Source organism: Melospiza georgiana, chromosome 23, assembly GCF_028018845.1.
Source record: "Melospiza georgiana isolate bMelGeo1 chromosome 23, bMelGeo1.pri, whole genome shotgun sequence".
In the NCBI taxonomy this organism is placed as follows: Eukaryota; Metazoa; Chordata; class Aves; order Passeriformes; family Passerellidae; genus Melospiza; species Melospiza georgiana.
In genome coordinates, this window is record NC_080452.1 from 4607469 (window position 1) to 4627515 (window position 20047).

A 20047-nucleotide genomic window follows, 5' to 3' on the forward strand; every position below is an offset into this window, starting at 1 on the left:
TATGAGCCAACTTTCTTTGCGTGTTGAGTGGGTAATTCTGGGCACTGGATGTGGTTTGCATCAAGGACTGCTAAAACTGTAATACATTAGTACCATTCCAGAAGCCCTTGAAGCTTATCAAGTGCCAAGAAAAATACAGGGGTGGCAAGAGATTAGCCTGCTGAAGATCCACCATGAGAGGGAGAGATACTCACCCTCCACTCCCACCCCGTCACATCACCTTGAAGGTTGTGTTAGAGCTTGTACAGAGGCAGAGGATAAAGAAGGAATTAAAAATTTCAAGACAAAATTGCTATGCTTTGTAGCTAACCTTGCTTTTAGCCTCTCCTACGTGTGAACCAAGCAGCTGAGGGTTAGCAAGGCCTGAAACGGAAAGAATTAAGCCTATCCCTCTATTTTTCTTCACGCCTGATTCCAAGGGCAGTTGAAGAGAGGGAGTGTTTCCTCACATGAAGAAACTACCCACCAGAAAGGCAACTTTACTTCTGATCTAACTCTTTTTGACTGTCTCCCCTCCCTTTGGGGGCTGAGGGCAGGTGTCTGCTCTGTGACTCTGCTCCCTGAGGTCGTGGTCCTTACCATGTTCCTGAGGAATGAGGGATCAAATAAGAGAGGAGAACTCTGCATAGCAATAGATCCTCTCGGGTTACTAAACTTATCCACTCTCCTAAATCTGTTGCAGGATTAGTAGTACTTAAAGGAGGACATATCTACCCCTTTACTTCCTCTTTGTCCTCTTCTCCTTCCTCCAGTAACCTTAGGTAACCCAGCTGGTCAGCCTGAAGGTGAGCTGTACCCCTGAACCCCAGAAAGGCCATTTTCCCTGCAGGCTGGCTCACAGGGCTTAATTTCAGTACATTGGCACAAGAAAACACACAGCAGAGATGTGCCAGAGGGATATCAGCAGTCAGGCCTCTCAAAAATTTTAGGTGGACAAATGTGTGCCCTAAGTTCTTCTAAACAGTGAGAATTTTGTTCTTGGTTAAATGGTGACATGTATGAAACTATAAATACCATTGATGTATGTGCAAGTATGAATTCTCTGATAACATCAGTGTTAATCGGTTGATACCTTAAAAGTACTCAAAGAAATACATTGCAACCCCTAAAAGTTGCCATTTAATCTGTTGTAACATTTTTAAAGGTTTTCTAAAGTTCTTAAAGTTCAGAAGATCTTTAGAAGTTACCAATTTTACTCATTATCCAAGTTGTTGACCTCATAATTCTTGCTCTGAGTTGTGTTAAACATGTCATTATCATGTTAAGATCTGAGAAGTGTGTTCTTTTAGGGTGTTTGACTAAAAATTATGTAAATAATCCCTTGCCTGACAGTTTCTTGCATGACACCACGATGAGATTTTCAGAGCTGAGTAGGAGTTACTCAGTACATTTTTGTCTAATGCAGGTTTTGGAAACTCCTTTTCCACATCACTTTTTCAAATCTCAGCCAAGGTAATTAGTTGCATGTAATGATACAAGAATGCAAAAAAAATCTTGTATTTTGGTGTTTGAGGTAGGCATGGTCATACCTGTCAGTTAAAAAACTGTTCATGTTACTCTGCTCTGTCTCAGTTCCATTCCTGTGTGTCATCAGCCCGTACTAAAATCAATATTTGCCAGGCAGTGTTCCATGGCTATGGAACAGCAGCTTTTCCTTGATCACATACATTGAACAGAGCTTTTCATGAACTACAGAAGAGAGGAGGAGGGTTATTTCTCTTACAAATTAAAGAATATTCTCCTGCTGCATTGAGGATAAAGGTGGAAACCTTTGCACTTGGCTTTCTCTTGGTGGTAAGTGCAGACAGCAGGTGTTAAATGGCCCTGGCTCCCTTGGGAGTCCCTGGTGCTGTCAGCACCCAGAGAGCCCTGACTCCTCATCCTTGCTCTCTGCAGGAGCCAGGAGAGGCAAATCTCTGCAGATTTCTGTGTAGGAACAGGTGGGGATTGATCCCATCATCCTGCTGCTTCCAGCATGCATTCCATCAGAGCCAGGCAGGGTGGGCACAGCTCAACAGCAGGGCCAGTAATAGGGAGAAATTTAAAAGAGTGACAGGGCTCTTTTATGTATTTAAACAGGCATTTGACTGTAGAGTTCAGTTTATCCAGTGGCTTGGGCAAGAACTGTGCTTTTCCCTTGGCTGATTCCCAGGCTGTACAGATGTAGTGGGTGTGTTTGATAAACAATGTAAATAAAATTCTCTCTCAAATATGTACAAAGCTCACGCTCTGGAGACATTCTTCAGTCTAAATTTAGATTTGCACTCGAGCTACAGGTAACACTTGAACAAAGCCAGCAGAGTAGTGAGTGTAGGCAGGATCCATCCATCCACCTTGCTGCCTTGGCTGATAAAATTCCTCTGTGAGGCTCCAGGGCTGTGGGCAGCCAGAAGGGATTGTGCCCAAAAGAAAAGCACTGCGTGGGTGAGCCTTGCCTGGCTATTTCCAGAGCAATATGCTTTTAGATGAAGTCAACACTGGTGGTGTTCCAGGTCAAAATGTAAATAACTCATCAGGAGGATGTTAAGTGCAGTTTATTTTAAATGTGTTGGGGCAAAACTTGAAGTAAATCACAATAAATATCAGTGGCAGCAAACCAGAGATTGGATCTGAGTTTTGCAGGATCAGACTTGAATTCTCAGAGAATTCCTCCTTGAGCTGAAGAGGGATTATTATGGATCCATGTGTTTCCATGCACCTCTCTATACATCACATCCTTTGCCTTCCTGCTGCATTTCAGTGTGTTGGTACAGACAGAAGAATTCATAGATTTGTTTGTGTGTTTTGTGGAATTATGGATATCAGGCACTTATCCTTTCTACAGTGTGTCTTAAAATTAATCAGATGCACATTGGGCACGCTGAGTCCTCCTGTACACTAGGAATATTTGACTTGTGTTTCCTGCCCTCATCACTTTTCTGCCTATCCTGCACTCCTGCTTTTCTCTTGGTATTGAATTCTGAACTTCTGAGGATTAAAGTGAAGCCTTCAACTGGTTGCCTTTTTCTGTTACCATTAGACTGTCTCATGATTCATTAGATACTTTAGCTAAAGTGCCAAGCAGAAAGGAAAATGGGACAGCTGCTACAGGGATGTGTAGTGAAGGAGCTGCTCCCTGTGAGGGTGGGCAGGCCCTGGCACAGAGCCCAGAGCAGCTGTGGCTGCCCCTGGATCCCTGGCAGTGCCCAGGGCCAGGTTAGATGGGGCTTGGAGCAGCCTGGGATAGTGAAGGGTCCCTGCCATGGAGGGGTGGGACTGGATGGGCTTTAAGGTCCCTTCTGACACAAGCCAGGCTGGGATTCTGTGAGTGCATTTCCTTACCACAGACAGACTGAGACTTGGAGGCTGCATCTGTGTTGCTGAAGCAAAAGGAATAAGTTGCAAGGAAAATCCTGATTAGATTGTGAGAAGAATTACCCACAGAGAGGCTGGTGAAGCACAGGGATAGGGAGTGTCCATCCCAGCACACTGAACTGAAGCAGGCCCTGAGTTGTGTGGTCTAACAAGATTTAGCCATGCTTTGAACAGTGGGTCAGACCAGATACACTAAAAGAAGACCAAACCCTTGCTCCTGAGGCTGGTGGTAGAACCTGGTTTGCATCCACATTGCTAAGATGTAACCATGTTCTGCCCCATCATGCTTGGATCTGGGGCTCCTCCAACCTTATGGTGATGCTCTTCAGTCCCCAAGAATTTTTGTTTGTGTTGGGTTGGTTTGGGTTTTTTCCTAGTTTTACTTCTTGAAATCATCTAAGCCTCTCAGAGCAGGGTTTACAGGACAAAACTGTTTTGGGCCTGAGGGTGGGAGATCAGAGGTGGACTGAGCAGGGGTGATGGAGCCAGTCCAGACTGGGCTCAGCCATTCTGGGTTAGGAGCAGCCCCTGAAGTAAATGACTTCTAGATTTCTGCTTGTGCTTTTCTGGCCAAGGTTCAGGCAAGCCACTCTAAAGCAGGGCCAGGAAACACACTGATGCTTCAGCACAGGCTCAGCTGGGACGTGAGCCTGCTCCTGGGCCATCCTTTCCCAGTGCTGTGGATGTTCCCTGAGTTGTGCCATGTCTGCCAAGTACCTGCACTAGGAGTTAGTTATCTGCAATGTGCTTCCTTGGGGGTTTCAAAGCTGGGCTTGTGCATGGCTGCTTGTGGGCCAAGCAGATGGAGGAGTGATTGTGTCCTAAGTGGGAGTTTGGGATTTGCACTGAGAATCCTAGAGTGTCCTGAGTCAGAAAAGCTCCACAAGGATCATCCAGCCCAACTCTCTTTGCAGTAAAAATAACAAAAGCTGGCTGTCCTGGTCCAGGACATGCCTCTCCTTTGACTTGAGCAATGCAGCACAGAAGAATGTGTGGATAAATCAGGATTGTTTATTTTTGGGGTGTGTGGATATTGGTTCGAGAGGATTTCCTCATTTTTTTCCCCTTGCTGGGACAGGAATGGATGGATAGTCAGTGGTGCTTATTTGAGATGGATCATCTGAGGGTCACCTGCCTGCTGTAAACAATAGGTGTGCCACATCAAACTGTGCAAAAGGATTGGGATTCTGGAGGAATCCTGGACAAGCTGTTTCCCTCTCTAGTGATGAGGAGCTGTGTTTCTGCCTGGGGATGGACATGTGGTAAAAAGCAGTCCTGGTCATGCCCTGTGCTCCCAGCAGAGGCACACACATTGGGATGTGTGTATGAAGTTGCCAGCTCATCCTTGAATAGCAGCTTCCAGTGAACTGTAAATGTAACACAGAATGTGCTGGAGACAGGAATTTGAGGAAGGAGGAATTCCACCCAACAGAAGTGCTGAGACTTGAAAATCAAGCTAGGTTTTCTTCTGGCAACTTCAAAGCAGGGAGCTCTCTGTAAATGCAGGCTCAGGAATAACTACAGCAGCTAATCAAGGGCTGTCATTCTCTTCAGCAGCTCATGGGGCTGTAGAACAAGCAGGGAAAGTTTCCTGTGTCAGACTCAGAAAAACAAAGAGGTACTGCTGAATAAAGAAGTTATTAAGTTCTCTAGAACTCTGCTTTTGTGATGATTACCTCTGTAACTGAGCTGCTTTACTCTGGCTCCTGGAGCTGCTGCTTTCCCTTCTCATCCCTGCCCCTAGTGAGGCCTCATTGTGTTCACTGTTACAACTCTTATTCACTGACATTTTGAGGACCAGTATAATCTAGTAAATGCACAGCTTGCCTTGCTTAGAGGGATTTGATGCTGTACCTAAAACTACTACAGATCCATCATGTCGGTGTCCCCATTGTGGGGGAGAGTGGAAGGAGATCTCTGGTGAAAAGGGAAATAGGAGCAAATTCAGAGGTTGTCCATCTGGGAACTCTGGGTTACAGTTAATTTTTGAAAGTTCTGAAATTAATTGTTTTGCATTGACAGATTGAATTTATCCTGAGCTTTAAGGTGTGATTGCTCACAGCAGGGGAAGTTCAACCCAGATATTGCTGCCGGCGAGGGTTGTACGTTTGATTTAACACCAACACAATTGTTTTTTCTCTCTTTCTTTTCCCTTCAATTCTTCTGCCCCCTGGACATCCCCTCCCATCCTCCCTCAGGCCTGTATTGATGAGAACCTGGACATGGTGAAGTTCCTGGTGGAAAATGGAGCCAATGTGAACCAGCAAGACAACGAGGGCTGGACCCCTCTTCACGCAGTGGCATCGTGTGGCTACCTGAACATAGCCGAGTGAGTGAGTCTGGGGCTGCTCTGGGTATTTATAACACTTCTGTGCCTTTCCATTCAGAGCAGGTGATGAATACTCTAAGCCTTGTTCAATGCTTTGGAAAGCAATGCTAAAAGAAGTGCTTTTCTCTTGGTGTTGAATTCTGAACTTCTGAGGATGAAGGTTCAACTGGTTGCCTTTTTCTGTTGCCATTAGACTGTCTCATGATTCATTAGATACTTTAGCTAAAGTGCCAAGCAGAAAGGAAAATGGGACAGCTGCTACAGGGATGTGTAGTGAAGGAGCTGCTCCCTGTGAGGGTGGGCAGGCCCTGGCACAGAGCCCAGAGCAGCTGTGGCTGCCCCTGGATCCCTGGCAGTGCCCAGGGCCAGGTTGGACAGGGCTTGGAGCAACCTGGGATAGTGAAGGTGTCCCTGCCTATGGCAGGGGTGGGACTGGATGGGCTTTAAGGTCCCTTCTGACACAAGCCAGACTGGGATTCTGTGAGTGCATTTCCTTACCACAGACAGACTGGTGTGAGCACTGCTGTGGTTAAGTGGGGACTTTCAAGTTCAGCTGTCAATCCAGCACCACCAATACATTCACCACTAAACCTCAAGTGCCACATCCACTCCTTTTTTGAGCACTTCCAGGGATAGTGATTCCACAACTGCCCTGGGCAGCTGTGCCAGGGCCTGACCACTATTTCTGAAAAGAAACTTCCCCTAATCTCCAACCTGAACCTCCCCTGTTGCAGCTTGAGGTCATTTCCTCTTGTCCTGTTCCTGTTCCCTATTGGAGAGACCAACCCCTACCTGGCTGCACCCTCCTGTCAGGAGTTTTGCAGAGCCAGAAGGTCCCCCCTGAGCCTCCTTCTCTCCAGGCTGAGCACCAACCCTTTATTCCTTACCAGTCATGCCATGCTTATATATTTAGTCCACCACAGCTACCAGAAAGTTTCCAAAATTTGAATTAAGATAAGTATTTCTTAAATTAATTGAAAATAAATTATAAAACCAGGCAACCTCACCCTCCTATATTTGTGTGCTTAAACAGATACTTCTTTTACTTCTCAGAATTCTACTGATTAAAAGATGTGCAAGCCAAAGAAGATGTCTGTTGTTGTAAAGTTATGAGAGGAAAAATTTAAAAATTGGTGATACTTCATGAGACTTTTTAAAAAATTAGTAAAATTTCCTTTTCTTAAAAAAAAAAAAAAAAAAAAAAAAAAAAAAGATAATCAAGCTGTCCTTGCTGCAGGTACCTGATCAGCCACGGGGCCAACGTGGCTGCTGTGAACAGCGAGGGGGAGGTCCCGTCCGACATCGCGGAGGAGGCGGCCATGAAGGACCTGCTCCTGGAGCAAGTCAAGAAACAAGGTAAAGGAGGGGCTTGAATGGTGAGAGCTGGCTGGCACCCCTAAGAGTTTCTGTGTGAGAATTCTGCTGCCTTGCTGTCTGTTGGTGAAGAGAACTGAGATCTGGCCCAGGAAGCAGCAGGCAAATTTTGCTTTGCTGTCAGGACAGTGGAGCAGATACAGGAGGTTTGTGGTCTCTGTCCTTGGGCTTCTTCAGAGCACCACACTCCTGAAATCTGATTCATCAGATCTAGTTACTTTTAAAGTGAGATTTAATTCTGACCTCTGATACCAATGAAAGGTCTTGTTTCACTAAGGCTTGATAAAATTGAGGTGAGATTTGTCGTGGTGATGGAAGACTCAGACGCTCAATATGAGAATCAGCAAGCTTTGTTTTTTGAAGAGAGCATCAGACATTTATGGACAACAAGTAATAAGCTCATACATATTCTGTAAGCTAAGCAATCTATTGGTTATACTATAATTATCAGCTCCTCTCTAATTTCTTCATTCTTTATATCTTACATCTACTTATTCTTACGTCTTTGTCTCAGCTGCAGCACTTTGTTATTGTAATCCAGCTATGCTCAAGGCTACAGTGTCCTTGCAGGTGCAGGGACCCAGATTAGCTGGGTCCAGCACCCTCCCAATTCTTGGTCAGCTATCCAAAATTCCTCCACAAGATTTATGGGACTGCCAAAGGCAGGGACCAGGAAATGAATATTCCAGGCCTGGAATGACATGCTTTATCCTGATCTTTCCCTAGTTTTCTTCTGCCATATCCCCTTTCTCAGCAGGTGTGCCTCGCTGAGGGGCTGCTCTCCAGGCTGTCCCTGCACAAACGTCCCTGGCTGAAGACTAGTTTGGGACTGATGTTAAAATAAAGAATTGCTTTATTAGGCTAAAATTTTCTTCATACCCATGGAATTCATTTGGGAGTGGTTGAACGTCTGCATGTGTGTCTGAGAAGTTTAAATCATGTCTATGAATTTCATCAACAATGTTGGAAAAGGAACCCAAGGAATTCCTGGAGCGTCTATCCTTGGACATAGGCAAAGCTCAGCTGCATTCATGTCTGAGCTGGTTCATCTGGCTTTGAAGTTACTCTCCTTGGAGTGTGTGTTGGGGCTACAGAGCCCCACAGACTCTGCTCTGGATTATTTTATTCCTTCAGGTTTGAGGGGGTTGCTTACATGCTGGATTGAATCCAGTCCCTGTATCAGATATATTTTGACACATGGTGGTCACTTTGTTTTTTAAGGTATAGTTAGGCAGGAGTCAGTCCCTTGGTGCTTTGTCACCCGTGTTAATGTTCCTGGGCCACCAAAGGCACAGCTTGCCCTCAGAGAAGCCAGGCTGGCTGTCACCTCCTTATTTTCCATGGGCCTTAACAGTTTCCAGGAGGATCTGCTCCATGATCTTGCTGTGCACAGAGGAGAGGCCAATTGGCCTGTAGTGCCCCAGGTCTTTCTCTTGTCCCTATTTAAAAATGGGGGTTATGTTTTCCATTTTCCAGTCCATGAGAAGTTCACCAGACTGCTACAACTTTTCAAATACAAGAGTGAGTTAGATACTTCCTCTACCAGCTTCCTTGGGTGCATCTCACCAGGTTCTGTGGACTTGTGCACCTTCAGGTTCCTTAAATGACAGTAATGTGGTTGAAACCTTAGAGGACATTGAGGCAGTGGTTCTGCCTTACCTGCAGGTCTTTTGTCTGACACTTTTTGGGATTCTGCTTGCATTGCCTCACCACATTAGTGGCATCCTGCTAAGATACCCTGAAACAACCATCTGTCTCCAGATGAAGATTCCCATCTCACAGTTTAAAGGATCATATTGCTGGAGGAAATGGGGTTGAACTTTAAATAAGCATCTGTCCAGCTCTGCAGCCTGTCCTCAGCAGGGGCTGTGAGCAGATGCCTGCTGCAGACTGTAACAACAGCTCAAGTGTGTACAATTGCCCTCCCAGCCTCCAGCCACTGTGCCTCCAGAAATTCCTGAGCCAAACTGGCTTTCTGTGTATTTGTGAGTGCCCCATGGCTTTCTGTTTCCTGAGCTCGTGTAGCCCTCCTTGGCAACTCCAGCATGTTCAGGAATTGTGTGTAACAGCTACAAACTTGTCTAGTCCTTGGTCTGAAGCCAGTTTATTTCTGATCTTTGCAAAATCCTGCAACAGTGGGTCTCACAGGGCCTCACTCTGAGTTAAATGTTTTCCTTGGTTCTGTTTTAAACCTAATGCCCCATAATTTAATTAGCAATTATGTCATTCTTATACTAAAAGTATTAATCCATAGGAACACTTGCACTTCAGGACCCTTCTTGATTTTTGAGATATGTCATCTTCTAATTTGTATGTTTTCCTGAGTGGAAAGTTCTACTCTGATTAATCTCGTTTGGATTGGTATCAATACTTGTGATTGATACGTTGTCCTTCTATGATCTCATTGCTTAGGAAAACAAGTCCAAGTTGGTTTTTCCTCTCATTGGTTTAATGAGTGTGTCAACCAGACACCTCCTTCTCCACATCATCCTCCTGCCTCCCCACACCTCCACCTGCCCCTAACCAGTCACTTAGGCCATCAGCATAGACTTCTTCTGGCCTTCTAATGCCAAAATTATTTCAAATTGTGTTTTGTCAGAATCTGGGGGTGTGCTGCTCAGTGGAATAACTCAGCCCTTCTCTCAGCATGCCTGTCAGGAATGCCTCTGGAGCAGTGCAGGTTCCTGTGTGTCACATGCAGTGTCCTGAATATGGAGTGAGCACAGAGCTGGCATCACTGAGCTCTTGCAGGAGACACCTGAGGGTCCTCAGACCTTCTCTGTAGATGTTACCAGGTCAATTGAGTCAGTTAAACTGTTGTTCATGACTTTGTTATTTCAGTCTGGGACACCCTTAATGCACACCTGAGCTTTTAGCTAATTGGACTGGGTTGCAACCACTGGCCCAGCTTTCAAAATTTTTAACTCAGGCAGTTTTTGAAGTCTCTGTCAATGACACCGAAGAGGCTTTTGCTGATTGTTTTGTGGAAGATCAGAAATAGTTTACCAATTTTTTATAGCAAATGAAGCATAGGTTAAGTGTAACAAGTACTTCAGACTTTCATCTGTTGTTGGTTTTTGTTCTGTGCTTCACCCCCTAGGTGTGGACCTGGAGCTGTGCAGGAAGGAGGAGGAGCAGCAGATGCTGCAGGACGCCCGGCAGTGGCTGAACAGCGGCAGGATCGAGGATGTGAAGCAGCCCCGGACAGGAGCCACAGCTCTGCATGTTGCTGCAGCCAAGGGGTATTCTGAAGTCATGAGGTAGGAGCTCCTCCAGGGCTGATGCATGAAATTAAGGCTGAAGACATCTTGCTTTACGTTCAGAGAAATTTATTCCATACTGAGATTTCCAGCTTGCTCTTCCTCTGTGGTGTTATGTGTACAGCCACAGTGGTTCACCCAGAAATACACAGGGACTGGAGGATTCCCTTTCATACCTCCAGGCCTTTTTAGAGTAATGAAAGCTTTTTGGAGAATGAGGCATAAATTAGGAGATCTCTAATTTTTCTAATCACAAGATCTGATTTTCCCTATTACAGTTTCAGGACTAGCAAGTTAAACAGCAGTAGGGGATAAAAGTATAATGTTGACATACAAAGTGACAACACATACTGCATGACAGTCACAAACATGACCAGTCTTGTGGGAAAATGCAGTGTCCACCCCTGTCTCACTGTCCTCTGCCCCTTCATGTTACTGCTTCTGCAGTGACAGAGGGATTCCAGCACCTCACAGCTCTGCTGTTCTGGCACTAACAAGATTATTATGACCATAAACCTGCCCAGTGTAGCATTTCCTGGTAAAAAAACATTAATATTGTTACAGGTAATGTCCAATTAGGCTTTCCACCAATAAAGCTTTCTTCTCTGCTCTTTATTTGTGGCTGGAGTTGCCCATGAACATAGAGCTCCTGGAATCCCAGACTGGGTTTGGAGGAACCTTAAAACTCATCTTGTCCCACTCCCTACCATGGGCAGGGACACCTTCATCTGTCCCAGGTTGCTCCAAGCCCTGTCCAGCCTGGCCTTGGATACTTCCAGGGATGGGGCAGCCACAGCTGCTCTGGGCAATCTGTGCCAGGGCCTGCCCACCCTGACAGGGAGGAATTTTTACCTCATATCTAATCTAATCCTGCCCTCTCTTCATGTGAATCTGTTCATCTTTGTGTTGTTACTACATGCTCTTGTAAATGGTCTTTCCAAAGTGTCGTGGTAGGACTCACTCACTCACTCACTCACTCACTCACTCACTCACTCACTCACTCACTCACTCACTCACCCTCCCCTTCCACAGCTGGGCAGAGGAGAAAAAAAAATTACCAGTGTTCATGAGGTGAGATAAGGACTGGAGAAAACCCTGCAAGGGCAAAACAGGCTCAGCTTAAAGCTGCAAAGTGAATTTATTACTAACAGAATCAGAGGAGAATAATGAGAAGTAAAATAAGCCTCTAAAACACCTTTTAACCCCAGCCCCTCCCTCCTTCCCACTGACAGCACAGGGATACAGGGTGTGGAGATTTTTCATCACTGAGATTTTCTTTGCTGCTCTGGGAGAGGAATCCTTCCCCTGTGAGACCCTGGGTTCTCTGTGAACTTTCCAGTGTGGCTTCACTCTCACAAGCAGCAGACCTCCCAAAACTGCTGCAATGTGAATTCCCCCCACAGGCTCACAGTCCTCCCAAAACTGCTGCAATGTGAGTCCCTCCCATGGGCAAACAGTCCTCCCAAAACTGCTGCAGCCTGGGTCTCTCTTCCCACAGGGTGCAGTCCTCCAAGGACAGGCTGCTCCAGCCTGGAAACAGAGCCCCTTCTCTCCACTGGGTCTGTCTCTGGATCACAGCTTCCTCCAGGCATCCACCCACTGCAGTGTGAGCACCTCCCCTGGGAGGTGGCTGAGGGTGGATCTCTGCATCCCCCAGGGATCCCAGTGGGCTTTGGGTGGATCTCTGCATCCCCGTGGATCCCCATGGGCTGTGGGGGAATCTCTTCATCCCTGTGGATCCCCACGGGCTGTGGGGGAATCTCTGCATCCCTGTGGATCCCCAGGGGCTGTGGGTGGATCTCTGCATCCCCCGTGGATCCCTGTGGGCTTTGGGTGGATCTCTGCATCCCTGTGGGTCCCCACAGGCTGTGGGTGGATCTCTGCATCCCCGTGGATCACCACAGGCTGTGCATGGATCTCTGCATCCCCCGTGGGTCCCCATGAGTTGCAGAGCACAGCTGCTTCACCACAGCCTGCAGAGGAATCTTGGCTCTGGTGCCTGGAGCACCTCTTCCCCTCATTCTTCTTGGTGTCTCCATGTTGTTTCCCTCACATATTCTCACCTCCTCTTCTCTGACAAGAAGAAAAACTGTGCATGCCCACTTTGTTTTGATTTCCTTCTTAAATCTGTTGTCACAGAGGTGTCACCAGCCTCTCTAACTGGCCCAGCCTTGGCCAGCAGCCTGTCCATCTCCAGAGCCATCAGGGATTGGCTCTGCCAGACATGGTAGAAGCTTCCAGCAGCTTCTCACAGAAGCCACCTCTGTGACCTGCCTGCTACCAAAAGCCAGGCTGTGTAACCAGCACACAAGCTTACTCTGTTGCCTATGTTAAAATCCATTCTGGAAGTGTTCATCTATCTTGATCCTAAGTTTCATAATTTTAAGTGACATGACCTGATGTCAAAGAGCTGTTTCATATCAAGCCCAAGCATTTTACTGTACTTCATGTTTCTGATTTGTATTCAGTCATTAGAACTTATAATTGAGTGATGAGCTGTCTGTACCTGTACTGTGCCCAAGAACAGGAATCTAACACAGCTCATGTGAATAGAAATGTGATATCTCTGAGTTGGAGGTGTTGGTCCCATCACCTGTCAGGGGAGGATTGTGTATCCAGTGCTCCTTGATGAAGTTCAGTGTGTGCAGGATGACTTAGCTCTGGACAGTCTCTCCTTGGCATTAATTGGGGTAATGATAAACACATCTCACAGCAAGCTGCCATTGTTTCACTCTTGTGTATGTGGTGGCTGTGCTGAAGTTCATATCCAGAGCTTTAGTGACTTAAACCAAGGGGGCTGACAGCCAGGAGCCAGCTAACTCTAAATGAGACATGGAATTTGTCTGTGACCTTGAGTCTCTTAGCAGCTTTGTTTCTCCTTTCTGCCAGCTGGAAAATCAACAGAAACTCAGCACCTAATTTACAATTTCTTTCACAGAGAAGCCCACAGCTGCTCTGCTTTGACTGTGTTTTATTTAGCACAGTAACACTTTGGTGTAAAGCTGCAGGAGTTTCCAAGCATTGGTGCCATGTTGGGATCCTGCTGGATTTCCCTCATGCTGTGCAATGGTGGCTCTGCATGGGGGAATTTCCCACAATGGAAATTTTCAGGAGCAGTTTGACCAGACTTGCAGGATTCCCCTGGGATGTTATTCACTATTTCAGCAATTTGGATAATAGTTTTGATACCAGAGCTGCTCAGAGCTCTTGCCTGGTTACTGCCACACCATTGTGCACATGGCTCTGGAGATCCAGACTACCCCAAACCTTTTGTGTTTGTTTTGGTGTTAAATATTCAAGCTCCAGGTGCTGTGAAACACCAGTGTTCTCCTCTGATGGGGAAGGGAGGCTGGAAGGGGCACAGCAGTGAGGGTAAGGGAAGGAGATCCCAGGCAAGTTCACTTGTGGAAGATTTGCTTGAACTGTCCAAGGGCTACTCTGAAAAAATGGATTTGGGTTGTTTAATCCAAATGAGGGTTGTTTACCATATACATTTTACCTCTGTCACTGTCCCTGGTGCTTCCCTGCAGTCCTGTTGGTCTCTTTGAGGACCACCCCCCACTGTGGCCTAGTGTTCTCAGAGAACCAAGCTGGAGCTCCAGTTCCCCCATGTCCTCTCCAGTTCCCCCATGTTCCTCTTCAGTTCCCCCATGTCCCTCTCCAGTTCCCCCATGTCCTCTCCAGTTCCCCCATGTCCTCTCCAGTTCCTATGTCCCTCTCCAGTTCCCACATGTCCCTCTCCAGTTCCCACATGTCCTCTCCAGTTCCCCCATGTCCCTCTCCAGTTCCCACATGTCCTCTCCAGTTCCCCCATGTCCCTCTCCAGTTCCCCCATGTCCCTCTCCAGTTCCCCCATGTCCTCTCCAGTTCCTATGTCCCTCTCCAGTTCCCACATGTCCCTCTCCAGTTCCCACATGTCCTCTCCAGTTCCTATGTCCCTCTCCAGTTCCCACATGTCCCTCTCCAGTTCCCACATGTCCTCTCCAGTTCCTATGTCTCTCTCCTGTTCCCCCATGCCCTCTCCAGTTCCCCCATGTCCCTCTCCAGTTCCCCCATGTCCCTCTCCAGTTCCCACATGTCCCTCTCCAGTTCCCACATGTCCTCTCCAGTTCCCCCATGTCCCTCTCCAGTTCCCCCATGTCCCTCTCCAGTTCCCACCTGTCCCTCTCCAGTTCCCCCATGTCCCTCTCCAGTTCCCCCATGTCCCTCTCCAGTTCCTATGTCTCTCTCCTGTTCCCCCATGCCCTCTCCAGTTCCCCCATGTCCCTCTCCAGTTCCCCCATGTCCCTCTCCAGTTCCCACATGTCCCTCTCCAGTTCCCACATGTCCCTCTCCAGTTCCCCCATGTCCCTCTCCAGTTCCCACATGTCCTCTCCAGTTCCTGTGTCCCTCTCCTGTTCCCCCATGCCCTCTCCTGGCACAGGGATGCAGCTGAGCCACTCCAGACTCTCTCCTCTGCTGGAGCAGGAGTTCAGGCTGGGTCACCAGTGCCAGGTGAGAAGCCAAGGTGTTCTCCCAGTTCAGGACATGCTGAAAGGGAACCTTATCAGTTTGGCATGTTCCAGCAGGTTTTACATTGAAGTCACTTTTTGTTCATTGCCCTTTCCATTGCAGTTTTGAGCACATCAGGTGGGAGGTTGCTTTGGTTAATAAACAAGTCCAGAAGCTCCTGGCTGTTATGGAAGCAGGCTGCCCACTTGGTGCCTAGCAGGGGAAAGTGCTCTGTCAGGAAGTCATTCCTGAGGGGCAGAGATCAATGCTGCTGCTTTCCTCAGGCTCCTGATCCAGGCTGGGTTTAATCTGAACGTCCAGGACAATGATGGCTGGACCCCACTCCACGCTGCTGCTCACTGGGGAGTGAAGGAAGCATGTTCCATCCTGGCTGAGGCTCTGTGTGACATGGACATCAGGAACAAGCTGGTCAGTACACAACTAATGCAGGTATTCTAGAGCCACATTGAGAGTGACTGATGCCTTCTGCTTGATCATGGAATCATAGAACCCCAGACTGATTTGTATTCAGAAAAACCTTAAAGCTCATCTCATCCCACCCCTGCCACGGACAGGGACACCTTCCACTGTCCCAGGTTGTTCCAAGCCCTGTGCAGCCTGGCCTTGGACACCTGCAGGGAATGAGCAGCCCCATTTTCTCTGGGCAACCTCTGCCAGGGCCTCACCACCCTCACAGCCAAAATCTCCTTCCCAATATCCCATCTAACCCTGCCCTCTGGCAGTGGGAGCCATTCCCTGTGTCCTGTCCCTCCATCCCTTATCCCCAGTCCCTCTCCATGTCTCCTGGAGCCCCTTTAGGCACTGGAAGGGGCTCTGAGCTCTCCCTGGAGCCTTCTCCTCTCCAGGTGAACATCCCCAGCTCTTCCAGGCTGGCTCCAGAGCAGGGGGGCTCCAGCCCTGTGGTCAGTTTAGGGGGCCCCTCTCAATCCTGTCCAGCAGGTCCATGTCTATCCTGAGATGGGAGCTCCAGAGCTGGACACAGAAATCCAGCTGGGGTCTCAGAAGAGATCCAACATCATGATGCATGTACATGACAAAGTCATTGCAGTCCTCCTTGCCTGTGCAGTGGATAATTTAAATACATCAGTAAATGAAGAATCTTGATTGGGAGAAGACAGAAAAGATTTCAAATATTATGGGAGATGTGACCTGATTGAACTTTAGCACTGAGCTTGTAGGAAGGGATAGGAGCTGATCTGTGCCATCCTGAGTTCGTGTAACCCTGAGAAATCAAACAGCAGCAAAGAAACAGTCTTGGAGTGCAAATAATATACTAATATTAAGGTATAAGGCATTGAAAACAAGTGAACCCAGGAGAAACTGGCAGTTTTAGATCCTCCTTCTTCTATGTATTGGTCATAAAAAAGGAAATTGAAGATTTGTGAGACATGAGTGACGAAAAATAGGACGGAAGAAAAGGAACAAAATCCATTTCCTTTCTAACAGTTGCAGGTTTTTCCTTGAAGAGCCCTTGGACTTTCAAGAGTTTGTCCAGGGCTGCTCTTGTGGTTCCCATCCCTGCTGGGATGTGCACACTGGTCTGTGAGCTGCTCCCACTGGGCCAGGTGTGCTGTGGCTGCCTCTGGGCAGGAGGGAAGGCTGAATGTGCTGGAGGAGCACCAGGGGGTGAAGGCAGGAGGAGGTGATAAGAGAGGGCCCTGTGTGTTCAAGTGCATCCAGCTGTGCTGGAACTGCTGCAACTCAAATGCCCCATGAGGAGCTCTTTCAGCCTGGTGAGCTCTTTGGCACCCAAAATGTGGGGAATCTTTTCTGTTTAAATGCCATCAGGTGCTTTTCCTGTTCAGTGTTCAGGATGTGTATGGGGTCTTGTATCATGCCATACTTGAAACAGCCACAGGTGCATTTATTGTGTTACCTGCTCCTTCCAGCCCAGAATTGTCTCCTTATTGGGTCAGATGGACAAGGCTACCTTTTATTTTTTGACCTGTAGCCATTGGGTTTCAGGTTATTAATGGCATTTAGAGTTTTAGTTTGGTGAAAATGTAACCAATTGCTTGGTTTGTGCACTAGAGTATTTTTTCTGGTCTGTTTTAGTTGATAAATGGATGTGGAAATGGATCCCAAATTTTTTTCCTTGCTGGCAGCCTTTCTGAATGTTTAAATACATGATGATAAAGTAACACTGGAAGGGACCCACAAGGACCATCCAGTCCAACCCCTGCTCTGCACAGACCCCCCAACAATCCCACCCTGGGCATCCCTGGCAGCGCTGCCCAAACACTCCTGGAGCTCTGGCAGCCTCGGGGCTGTGCCCATTCCCTGGGGAGCCTGGGCAGTGCCAGCACCCTCTGGGGGCAGAACCTTTCCTGAGATCCAGCACAAGGAGAGGTTGATCACATTCCCTCTCAATACAAGAGTGTCCTTTTTAGAAACTTGGAAACTCAAGCATAGTCCTGGCTGTTGGGCTTGAGCAGCAGCAACCAGGGAGCTGCACTGCCCTGGGAAAAGCTGCTCACTGAACATAAACATGATCCTTGAGGTGTTTTCCAGCCAAAATGGTTCTGTGATTCCATGATCACTGTTACCACATGGGTTTCCTTGCTCTGGAGTGAAACAGTGTCTCTCACCACTTGGGGAGGGAGGATGTGGAGCATATGCTCTGGGAAATGGGACTTTCTGGAATATTCCCACTGTGCCATCTCAGACATCCTCTTGTGTTCTCTCTTTGCACCAGGGCCAGACACCCTTTGACGTTGCTGATGAGGGACTTGTGGAGCATTTAGAAATGTTGCAGAAGAAACAGACTGTGGTGAGTTTCTGGAGATCTTTTTCCAATTACCTTTTCACACCCAGGTGTTCTCCAGGACATATGGTGCCAACAGATGCAGGAAGCTGAGGCCTAGCTATTTTCTTTAGTTACTCATTTGCAATCTTTAATCACAGCAACATTTTTAATAGCTAGAAATCTAGATAACAGCAGCAAGGAGGTCAGTAGTGTGATGGCATGCAGAATTATGGGAACTGGTAAGGATTTTGTGTTCATCTTTGCAACTGTTGTTACCCTGCAGTTGCTTTGTTGGCTGGCAGGCTCTCTAGCATCAAAGAGCTCTGTTCCCAATGAGTGATTACCCAAGTCAGCTTTGTGTTAGCATCCAGGGAAATACACTGTCAATGTTTAGAAAGGGATCTGTTACCATGTCTGCCTCTCTCTTTCAGTAGGGAGGCTTTGGATTGAGGAAGAAGAAATTATAAACTTCAGGGAATTCTGGACTGAAAAAATGGGTGGTTTCAAAATCATAATAAATTGCCATTTCATAATGCAGTGGAAGGGATTATAAGCCAAAAGTTGACATAAAAAAAGGAAAGCAAAATATATCTTGTTCAAAGTAAGGGCAGTTGTCAAGCCAGAAAGTTTGGATTGAATTTTTTCCTATTTCATCTGATCTACTCAATTATCTCATTTGGGTGCTTCCAAAACACAACCTAACCTTCTTTCAAAAAGAATTAAAAATCTGTAAGTATCACTTAAAACATTGGGTTCAGAAAGAGACAGAATGGGAGCACTGCTGATAAACCCAGGAAGGGATTTTCAGGAACTGACAGTGTGGGTGGTTAGAGCTCCAGCTCTGATCACAACACAGCTGCTGCCATCCTCAAATTGCAGCCTTAGTATTCACAGGAACCTCTTAAAAATTAATCATCTTCTCCCTAAATGAGGTGTTGATAAATACTATCAGGGTTGTGTTTTGGATTCTCCTCTCTCTCACTACCCAGGATTTTGCAGATAACTGCACTTCTTAAAAGAAAGAAAAAGAAGAATTTTTTTGGGTGACTGCTCATCCATTTTTAGGGCTGCTTTGCAGGGGCTACAACCCCCTGTTCTCTATATAGAAGCACTATATAAAGGCCTTCTCCATTTATTCAGTCAGTGTAGAGCTGAGCAGAAGAATCCAGATTTTATTACACTTTTTTTTAGTGGATATGTTTTTTTAGTGGAAAAGCCAGTTTATCATGTGTTTATCATGTTCTATCACTTTAAACCAGAAAACTTATATTTGTTAAGGATAAAACAGGCAGTTCCATGATGTTATTTCACTTCCAAAATGGCTTTCAAACCAGATATGTTTCTCAGTCAAAGGCAGAGCACTGTACCACCCTTGCTGAAAGATCTGCTGCCATTATTGGAAAGCAGGGGGCATTTCTGTATGCTGGAAGCAGTTCATTTGGTTTGGGTTTGGATTTTTTTCCCCAGTTACTGAATTATCTGTGAATGGAGCAGGCTGTTTCCTGCACTTCCCTTTGCTGTGCTCCAGCAGTTGGGTCAGTTTAACAACGTTGTAGCACAGATTTTTGCTCTTCCCTGGAATCCATGCAGCTTTTCCCACTTCCCAGGGTGCCCAGAGCAGCTGTGGCTGCCCCATGATCCCTGGCAGTGCCCAAGGCCAGGCTGGATGGCACTTGGAGCCACTGGGATAGTGGAAGGTGTCCCTGCCATAGCAGGGGCTGGGGCTGAATGACCTCTAAGGTTCCTTCCAACCCAAATAATTCTGGGATTCTATGACTGAGAATTTACAGTGCTTTTACTTCCTTTGCCTGGTGTCAACTGCTGTCAAAAGAAAAAGAATAACCTGGTGAGCCATGACACAGCAGAGTCAGCCTTAAATTGAGCCCCTAACTGCCATCCCTACTTCTGCTTCAGCTCTTTCTGTGCTTCTGGAAAGTACTAAAACAATTTTTGGGTACTGTTTTGTCCACTGATGGTGGTAAAATTAATATTGTTGCTCTCTAGACAAAATCTTTCCATTTCTGTGTGATCCCAGTTATTCCCATGCAATCACTTTATGCATTTGAGAGATTTAAGAAGTGACCCATCCTCCCAGGAGTTCCCTGGTTGCCTGTACAGGGCAGACTGGAATGCTTTCCTCTGACAGCAAGTCAATAACAGCCACAAAGGCAGCAGACTTTTAGCTGAATCTATTCTGATTTCATGGGCACACACACATGGACAGACCTCCAGCAGAATCCCAGAATGGTTTGGGCTGGAAGCAACCTTAAAGCTCATCCCACTCCAACCCCTGCCATGGGCAGGGACACTCCCACTAGCCCAGGTTGCTCCAAGCCCCATCCAACCTGCTTTGGAGCCTTCCAGGGATGGGGGAGCCCACAGCCTCTCTGGGCAGCACTCAAGGTTCATCCCTGGTCATGCAGGGGCAGCTGCTAATAAAATCTTTCAAGTTTTTGTTAAATGGCAGCTGCA

General features: G+C 46.9%; 1 protein-coding gene across 2 annotated transcripts in view; it reads left to right on the forward strand.

Moving 5' to 3' along the window:
- PPP1R12B (protein phosphatase 1 regulatory subunit 12B) overlaps nucleotides 1-20047 on the forward strand; it is a 140315-nt gene that overhangs the window by 30447 nt on the left and 89821 nt on the right. For both annotated transcript variants that reach the window (XM_058039601.1, XM_058039602.1), the window contains exons 2-6: nucleotides 5553-5683; nucleotides 6921-7039; nucleotides 10158-10317; nucleotides 15093-15237; nucleotides 17525-17599. In XM_058039601.1, coding sequence (XP_057895584.1) covers nucleotides 5553-5683; nucleotides 6921-7039; nucleotides 10158-10317; nucleotides 15093-15237; nucleotides 17525-17599 — 630 coding nt within the window. The remainder of the gene's footprint in view (nucleotides 1-5552; nucleotides 5684-6920; nucleotides 7040-10157; nucleotides 10318-15092; nucleotides 15238-17524; nucleotides 17600-20047) is intronic.